General features: G+C 45.2%; 1 protein-coding gene across 2 annotated transcripts; it reads right to left on the bottom strand.

The window, feature by feature from the left end:
• Nucleotides 1–232: 232 nt before the first annotated feature.
• LOC123148534 (inactive poly [ADP-ribose] polymerase RCD1) lies at nucleotides 233–8625 on the bottom strand. Of its 2 annotated transcripts, none has more exons than XM_044567972.1 (9): nucleotides 8456–8625; nucleotides 3544–4604; nucleotides 3224–3465; nucleotides 3051–3130; nucleotides 2754–2882; nucleotides 2561–2656; nucleotides 1006–1753; nucleotides 727–927; nucleotides 233–644 (listed from the first exon to the last, which is right to left on the bottom strand). In XM_044567972.1, exons 2-9 carry the CDS (start codon nucleotides 4491–4493, stop codon nucleotides 514–516), a joined length of 2577 nt encoding a protein of 858 aa, XP_044423907.1. In that variant the 5' UTR covers nucleotides 4494–4604; nucleotides 8456–8625; the 3' UTR covers nucleotides 233–513. The 2 variants fall into 2 exon arrangements, with proteins under 2 accessions (XP_044423907.1, XP_044423906.1); XM_044567971.1 differs by lacking the exon at nucleotides 8456–8625 and adding an exon at nucleotides 7821–8049.
• Nucleotides 8626–9565: the final 940 nt, after the last annotated feature.

The raw sequence follows: 9565 nt of genomic DNA, 5'->3' as shown, positions 1-9565 counted from the left end.
ATTACGATTTTTACTACGTATTTAGGCCATTGCCAACTTCTTTCCTTGTCGTGCAAGGAAGAAGCCTTGTGGTGATGTATACAACACCAACTGGGCGTGCCAATTACCATGCCGAGGTTGGAACGCCAGGAAATTCCTGGCCTAGGTTCAACACTGGGCAAACGGGTAAACTAGGAGTACCACAAAGATTAAATAACACCACCACGGCCACAGGCACATGAAACACAGGAGATAACAGTTGCCAAGTTCAACAGATAAACAGTTACTTATGTTCAGAGTCGACAGGGTGACTGGTATGTATCCCTACAGATAAACCCAAACTAACAGCACATCCCACTGGTTTGTTTACACCTGAGCTAACAGCACAAGTTCCCCCCGCCTGTACAACGGCAAGCCAAGCCACCATCCAGCACATGAAACGGGTAAACATTTACATGTACAGCAACAGAGATCCCAAACGGGGACCAAAGGGGTCATCCGCGGTGCAATCTCGGCTGGCTGTCCCCTCTGCTACTACTTGCCCTTCTCTCGCGGAGTTGACAGGGCGACGAGGATGTCAGCCGCCTGAGCGACGTTGCTGCCGGGCTCAGGGACGGGCGCTGATGGCTTATTGCAGGATCCAAATTGTACTGCCTCCCCGGTTGCTGCAATTGGTAAAGGAGTGTCGATGTCAGTGGAAACAGGAATGATGGTGGCTACGACGTTGCGGGTTAAAAGGAGACGTACTCGGTGCAGGAGCAGTATAACCCATGGTGGCTGCACTCGGCGCCTGAGAGTGCTCGCCTTCAGATGCTGTATGTGTTGTTGGAGCCCCATGGAGCGCTGGCTCGTTGTTGCTTGATGCTGGAGGATCATGGCAGTTTGGCGCGATACTCAGTGCTAGAGAATCGCAGCCTTCAGCGCTCAAAGCTGAAGAGTTCACATGTCCTGCATGATCATGAACAGCCTCGATGATTCGCATATTTGGTAGGAAAGAATCAGTTTTACACATGATCCACAAGTTACCTGGCACATGAGCTGGAGCTGCGACAGAAGAAATTGAATCACCACCATGGCACTTAGTTGGATAAATTGCTTGGCTTTGTGGCGCAATACTCAGTGAAAGAAATTCCGGGCCTTCAGGTGTCATTCTTGGCACAGAGCTGGGACTTTTCATCCCTCTGAATTTGGTGCTTCCCAGTGCCAAAACTGGCCCAGGACATTCAGAGCCCTTCAGACTGAGTCCTGGAGCACTAATCCCACGGCCTTTTGAGGCATTACTTGGTGCTGGAGAAGCATAACCATGAGATGCAGATTTTCCAGAAGCTGTCCTCAGAAGGACGTTATGAAGTGTAGGTGCCATTCTAGCTGCAGAAGGATCCTGATTTTTGGCACCATGATTTGCAGAGCTTTCAGGTGACATTATTCGTATAGGAGAATCCCTACTTTTGGGTTTCACACTTGGGGAAGCTAGGCATATGGCACCAGAAGAAGTAGATGTTTCAGGCACACTGCTTGGTGCGACAGAATCATGGCTTTTGGGCACCGTAGCTACTGCAAGAGTATCACATCCTTTGGTGCTAAGAGCTGTGGAACTTTCAGCCAATGTATTTGGTCCACAGGAATCGCCAAGGTTACCAAGAGTTAGTGCACAATGCCCAGTTGTTTTATCCAAGGATATGTGTTCTTCTGTTGTCCTTGCAGGATCTTCTGCTGCTACCCTTGCAGGATCACTGGACATCACTTCGACAGAAGATTTATGCCATAGTGATGGCTGCAACAGATCCAAAAATAAAGTTATGCTAAACACAAACCTTACTAGCCAAGGAAGGTAATTAACTAAATAGCAACCTGTAATATTTGTACATATATAACTGGTGTGCTTGAGAAGGGCAACAACAACAACAACAACAAAGCCTTTTGTCCCAAGCAAGTTGGGGTAGGGTAAAATATATTCGAATGATTTCTATATTCATGTATCAAATTCGTTACAATGAATCATAAAATTCTCAACCAACAAATATAGCAAATAATTAGTAGTTCTTGGAGTTTTTTATCCAGTTTTCCTTTCCATAAAAGGATCATGTGTGCCTCATTCTACGAGCTATGTGCTTACAAACCATCATACAGAATTTATGATACATGCTACTGGAGTTAAAACATTCTGAACTGTGCACCATCACCACTTGATTGCATATTAGGATTCCTAGAAACAGGAGTTGCATATCTAATACCTTCCCTTCTGGAAAGATAACTGGTGGTGGTTTTGGAGAGGTGCATGTCTGTCATGCAGCCATATCCATGCATTACACATCACACGATCACAAACTGAATTTTATGTTGTATACACTTATGAACGTAAGTGCAAGCTGTGTGCATCTAGTACCAGTTCCGCAAAGGAACATGACGAATTGGCAAGCTTCACATGTGGGCCTATCCTCCCTATATAATTTTGTGTGCGACCATTTACAGGCAAAAGTATGACTACATGAGCCAAGAGCTACATTAGTGTGTGGATGCACTGACAAATATGCATATTAATAAAGGTTTCTTAAGGAAGAAAACACAACAGGAGACTTACACAGTAATGGAGTTTCTTTAAAGTTTCCAAAAGTAACTTTTCTCCGACTATTATTATCATCTTCTTCACCATTTCTTCACGACTTATTTCGTTTTCCTGTCAGATAGAGAAAAGGAAATGTTCCATTGCCCATCATACCGCCAAAAAATGGAAGCTAATAGACACGACATTACTTATTAGACTCTGATAGTACCTTCAGCTCTTCATAATGATGGAAGAGCAGTTCCTTTGCTACAGATGATATATGGTCTTGGATCATTGCAAACAGAACTCTGAAGGATATCCATGGGGATGTTGGTGCTTCACCAGTTTCACCCATTATCTGCATACAGATAGGTCTGGTTGCATAAGTGGAGTACGGTGAACCAAAGCTAAAAACATTACATGAAGCAGATAATGTAAAATATCGAGCAGCATAGCTGGACTTCTACAAGAACAAGTTTCTATTGTCCAACTGTAATCAATCTGAAAAAACAGTAAGGTGCCTCACAGGTTGAAGAGTAGAAATATCCATAGCAACTTCCTTTGGTGATGGGTGAAACCATAAACCCTTCAAACCAAGTAAGTAATCTGCAAATAAGTTCACCAAAAAGACAGACTCACTCCACTTATCTTGTCTTGATATGACATATTAAAGGTCTTAACACTTATTAACCATCTTACTTCGAACTTTTGGTGAAAGTCTGAAACTAACAAGATATTCTAAACGGATGTGAGTGTTAAGATGGGATGGCCACATAACATAACACTTTGGGTTGGAGCAATCATCAACTCCAGAATCATATATCTCGCTGCTTGGAAAAGAATCTTGTGATCCAGGCGTGATAGCTTCCATGTTGCCCAATATCACTCGGCACAATAACATATACTGCACCGCTTTTTCGTCAACATCACAAAGACCGACACTGCCAAACAATGAAATACGATCAAGTATGTTAACTGATAAAATGGAATAGTCAGCATACTGAGTTAAGATAACACACCTGGTAAAGGCTCGATCTTCTGGTGAAAGATAAACACCAGCGCTCAAGCATGCCTTCTCAGCAGGTTTTCCGGTGTTACCAAACCCATTAATTAGAATCCTAACTATGTCACTCTTTGTAGAACCCAGCCATCCATATCTTACATTTGAATCACCACGATCTTCTTTGGTGCAGCTCATTTGTTTTTCAAAAGCTTGAAGTCGACACTGAGCAGTGATATCATTCGGGGAGTAGCGGTGGATATGAAGTATGTTATTCGGTGTTGCAAACGGACCCATACCAGAGAGAAAAAGGTCCTGAACAAGCAAAAAGTCTTCGCTTCCTCTTTCCACAGATGTGATCTTTTTACGTAATATGTCTGCAGTGGAAGGTTTATGTGGCCCCGGAGGGCCAGATTCAAGAACAACTTGCTTCACCACTTCCTCTGGAGAACTTACAGCCTTATCCAGCATTATTCCCTGTGCACCATCCTCAACATTACTAGAGTCCAAATTGGCCGTTTCATCACCTTCCTCATCAAAGAACAGAGAAGGAAAAAAGCCCTTTCCAGTATCATCATACCATGCAACAGATCGCTGTTTTCTTGTTTGTAGGTTGACAAGACTCATTGACAAGAAATCAACAAGAACAGGCTCATCATCCATCACAGCCACAACACTAGATTTGCCACCTTTAAATCCTTCAATCAGGGACTTCATTATTAGCTCAGGAAAATTGTGCCAAGAATCTTGTTTGTAAAACACGATACGGCTGGGAACTCCACTTTTCAGATAATTGACACAATCACTGGCAAGATTAGGTCGCGTGCAACAGCACTTGCACCGTTTAGCAGATGGATCAGAGGGTCCATTGTCAACCACGACTCGACGAGACTTGCACTCTTTTGACAGGCAGTTGTCGACAAGCTTGCGCTTCAAGCACAAGGGTTTGGATTCTTGTGGCGACGCCATTGTCTAGCTTGGTTCCTACCAGAACAGATGGAGAAATACGAAATAACCTTAATATGGTACACAATTTACAGGTCTCCCTTCATTTTGACCACACAGCGGTAGAGAATGATCCTGTATGAGGTAATGAATGATGTCAGTCATACAAAATACACACGAGTCAAGAATCTATGCACGGAAGTCGTATCTAACTAATTCACAGAAGCATACTTGAATTCACGGTACTTGACTCCGAAAAAGGAAAATCAACAAATACATAATGAAGGGCCAAAACAAAGTATGTTCTTTTACACCAAGCAAAAATTGGTAGGATAGTTGAATGCTTATTTCTAGCCTTACCACCAACACATGTTTACTGCAACAGTATATAGAGTGCAACAATAAGTGCTAAATGCTCTTCGTGCTATTGTAATCGGCCTTACAGGAAAGAAAACGCAATTCAGACAATTTTTGTTAGTAAAAATGCATGATATGATAGTTCAATAGAGTAATTTCTTGCGCAACAATAAGGATAGGCCCAGTGCTAGAAGCTCCCGCACCAGGTGGGGTCTGGGGAACCCTGCACAGCGCAAAGCAGAGAGGCCGCATCGAACCCAGGACCTCTTGGCACAAGTGAGGAGTACTTCACCACTGCGCCAGGCCCGTCCAAGAAGCCTTTTTTATACAAGTACAAATATACATAAAAAATACCAGATATTCTTGACATAACCTTCCTTGTCTTAAGCCATAAAATTGAAGTTGTTAAATAATGACACTGACATGAGCATATAGCTACTTGTGGGCCAAGAAATCGTTCCGCATGTGTTCAGCGTGATACGAGAAGCGGTTCACAACAAAAATCATTCAACGTGTAAAAACTGGCCTGCATTAATGATACTAAAGCTTGTCTACGTGTATTATCCACGTAGCAAGTGGAACAGGTCAGGCAAGTAGGAACTAACAGAAATGGCATTGCAAAACAACATCATGATGTGCAAGCATTGGAAAGAAAAATTGCCAGTTTTCGTGTATTAATTCTACACCGCGAAGCAATATGCAGAAACAATTCCGCAATGTTAGCAACTGTGCAGCAGGAAACCATAGAAATACCCATCTCTGCATGAAAACATATCAGGTGCATCCACCTCATGGGGTGCTACCATGACCCAGCCCTACATACACACGTGTCACATTAATTTCAGAAGGAAACACCAACGTTACCATTTCGGTTGGATACAGACAATAGCCAAATCAAGAAAGTTACTCAAGAACCGACAAATTCTTTTCTGCGTAATTAAGTACCAATATAAGATACTCTGGACTAAACGCCTCAATTTTTGTTCTGCTGTATTAAGCCACAAACTTTAATGTTTTTAATTAGTAAAAACTGCATGGCATTCCAATTTTACCAATTCCTTGAGCGATACGTAACACTCCCATACAACTTGCAGACCAAGAAATCATATTTGCAGGTACATCTTCGCGGGGAGAGATACACACACGGGCGACAAAAGCATTGCCACCACCCATTCTATGTCATTCAACCATCGTTCGATGCCCGACAGTGCACACGGCCCAGATTCAGTTGAACATGAGGAAACAGGGGGCTAACAGCACCAATCCTCCAATGAAATGAAATAGAAACTCCACGGCAAAGATGCTATACCTTACTATAACCAACCAGCAAGTGTAACATGCATCTCAGAATCAGAAATAACACGCTGAGACGACTCAGTACGTGGCCATCCAACATTTCAGGGAAATGAATGTGATATTTCTCTCGTGTATAGATTGCACGGCATGACAGCATGAAAACAAACATAGGTACCATTCCACGGAGTTAAGGACTTGCCAGCAAAACCCTAAAATACACATCTCCGTACACACGGAGTCACGGACTAAACAACGTCTGACAACCAATCTAAAAACTCAGCGCGTAGGCACGAGGATTCAATTGACCTTCCGCCCCTGAAATATGGTTTTTAGGCTGAAAACCCAACCACCAGAAAACAGGGGCGATACGTAATACTTGCCATAGAACAACTTGCGGACCAAGAAATCATATTAGCAGGTACCTCTTCTCAGGGAGATACACGCGCGCGAGGAAGGCATTGCCACCACCCACTCTATGTGCTCCAACCATCATTCAACGCCTGACAGGGCACACGGCCCAGATTCGGTTGAACATAAGGAAACAGGGGGCTAACAACAACAATCATCCAACGAAATGAAATGGAAACTCCGCGGCGAAGATACTATACCTTATTATAACCAGCCAGCAAGTGTAACATGCATCTCAGAATCAGAATTAACAGAAATAACACACTGAGACGACTCAGTACATGGCCATTCAACATTTCATGGAAATGAATGCGATATTTCTCTCGTGTATGTATAGATTGCACGTCATGCCAGCATGAAAACAAGCATAGGTACCATTCCACGGAGTTAAGGACTCGCCAGCAAAACCCTAAAATACACATCTCCGTACACGCGGACTAAAGAACGTCTGACAACCAATCTAAAAACTCAGCGCGTAGGCACGAGGATTCAATTGACCTTCCGCCCCTGAAATATGGTTTTTAGGCTGAAAACCCAACCACCAGAAAACAGGGGCGATACATAATACTTCCCATAGAACAACTTGCGGACCAAGAAATTATATTAGCAGGTACCTCTTCTAAGGGAGATACACACACGCGTGAGGAAGGCATTGCCACCACCCACTCTATGTGCTCCAACCATCGTTCAGCGCCCGACAGTGCACACGGCCCAGATTTGGTTGAACATGAGGAAACAGGGGGCTAACAACACCAAGCATCCAATGAAATGGAATGGAAACTCCACCGCAAAGATACTATACCTTATTGTAACCTACCAGCAAGTGTAGCATGCATCTCAGAATCAGAATTAACAGAAATAACACACCGAGATGACTCGGTACATGGCCATTCAACATTTCAGGGAAATGGATGTGATATTTCTCTCGTGTATGTATAGATTGCACGGCATGCCAGCATGAAAACAAGCATAGGTACCATTCCACGGAGTTAAGGACTCGCCAGCAAAACCCTAAAATACACATCTCCGTACACGCGGACTAAAGAACGTCTGACAACCAATCTAAAAACTCAGCGCGTAGGCATGAGGATTCAATCGACCTTCCGCCCCCAAAAATTTGGTTTTTAGGCCGAAAACCCAACCACCGGAGAACAGGGGCGGACACAGCCGCTGCACGGGGGTCGGGCTGAGGCAGATCTGGAAGAATTAGACTGTATCGAAGCAAAAAAGAACACCAGGGCACAGCCAACAAACAATTCAAGCGGCGGCAACAAGCTAGGGCTTCCTCACCGATGAGCGGAACCACGGCCGACGGATCTTCAGGACACGCCAGCCAACCAGGATGGGGGTGGGGGTGGGGTGGGCGGAGGAGGAGCACGCCGCCGGCGAGGAAAGGCTGTGGCCACCACCACGCTGATGGTTCCGGACTGCCGGCGCTGGCAAAGGGGATCTTTTTTTTATTTCGCGAGGAGAGACTTGCTTGGGACGGACGAAAAAGTAGAAACCGCCGCCGGGTGCGGGTGGCAGGCAGTAGCGGCGGCGGGACTGGACTGGACTGGGTCGGCCGAATGCGCTATGGGCCGGGCCGGGCCAGCAACATCCGAGCCGCATGGTGGTCGCCCCGAAAGCAAAATCGGCCCAAAGAGCCAGAAAAAAAAACACTAGCGGCGTACCGAACAAGAAAATGGGGAAAAACTCCATCAGCTCGACTGGCGGCCGTCAGTAATCTGCTCAACAAGTGTGCAGCTGCAGCGGATTTAATTCGCAAATTCAGTAGCAACTCAGCGAGCAGCAGCGTCGGCAAGCAAGCAGCGACCAGCATCAGCAGAATCCAACAGCAGGCAACACTGCGAAAACAAGCAAGCAGCCGACCAAAATTCAAGCAAATGGATGGAGAGTGACAGCCGAATGGGAACGGGACGAACACGAGAAGGTAGACGCGCGAGGGCGGGAGAGGCGGCCACCGCCGGCGTGCAGGCGCTGCGCCACCGCCGATTCACGATCTAGGGCTTCGGGATGGGGGAGTGCGGGGTGCCTACTGCCGCCCGTGCCTTTGGGGCAGTGGAGAGTGGAGACTCGGCAGTGCAGCGACGCAAGGAGGTGAGGAGAAGTGGAGAACCAAAGGGGGTTAGCATTTACCTGATTGGGTTGGGCATGGGCCTATTAGCTAACCCAAAGGCCGGAAACGCAGAAAATGGACCGGAACCCCCCCAAAAAATGGACTTGGAACTGAATTGAACCCACCCCTGAGGTGGCGAGCTCGCTTCCGGTGAGTCGGTGCGGCGACGGTGAGGGTAACCCTAGCTAATCTTTCTGCAAAGGAGCCGAATTGCTACTGCATCGATCTATGATGGTTGTGGGTTGTCGGCAAGTGGCTTCATGAAGACCATCTTCGAGCACCGTCCTAGGGGTGCGCTCATGAGCTTCATAGGAAGCATTCGGTTCTTTGCAAAGGAAAAAAACTTTTGCCTGCAACTCGTGCAGGTGATGTAACCGTCTCGTCATAAAGGTTGTCTTACTGTAATTAAAGTCCTAGCTCTATCCTATAACATACTTAAGAGAGAAAGATTTGGTGTCAATGAATTGTAGTTGTCAGACAATAATGTGCAAGCTCTCTACTGGACGGGTTCTCTCCTTTCTCATATCCCCTTCGCTAGGTCTCTGCTCTAGGCTTTAGCAGATGGACCACAGGCGAGCTGAGCCGTGAGATTAGTTGTGAGTTTGAAGCTTTATTTCCATCATTGTCAATACCATTTTATTCGAGAAATGAGAGTCTAGAGAGAACAAAATTTTATGATTCAAGGAGTGCAATTGTTCAATGTTTGTATATCAGGAGTCTAATCCTAAGCATTTGTTTTGGATGTCATCATATATACCTAAGAGAGTAATCTTCACTAAATTATTTATCTCAACATGCAAGCATGTCACAACAACGTACAATTATGAATGGGATATGACCCACCTCAGCGTACAACCATGCATGGGAAAAGACCCACCACTACATACAATCATGCATGCGAAAATATTTTTCATTC

This window comes from Triticum aestivum, chromosome 7A (genome assembly GCF_018294505.1).
Source record: "Triticum aestivum cultivar Chinese Spring chromosome 7A, IWGSC CS RefSeq v2.1, whole genome shotgun sequence".
Classification (NCBI taxonomy): Eukaryota; Viridiplantae; Streptophyta; class Magnoliopsida; order Poales; family Poaceae; genus Triticum; species Triticum aestivum.
The sequence above is the reverse complement of the archived record's forward strand: the minus strand, read 5'-3'. Positions and strand labels throughout refer to the sequence as shown.

Excerpts from the sequence above, each read along its gene's own strand:
- LOC123148534 (XM_044567972.1), bottom strand. The coding sequence starts at position 4,493 with ATGGCGTCGCCACAAGAATCCAAACCCTTGTGCTTGAAGCGCAAGCTT. Across the intron at positions 3,466-3,543 it reads GAAGATCGAGCCTTTACCAG|TGTCGGTCTTTGTGATGTTG; the intron begins GTGTGTTATCTT and ends ATTGTTTGGCAG. Across the intron at positions 3,131-3,223 it reads ACTTTCACCAAAAGTTCGAA|ATTACTTACTTGGTTTGAAG; the intron begins GTAAGATGGTTA and ends ACTTATTTGCAG.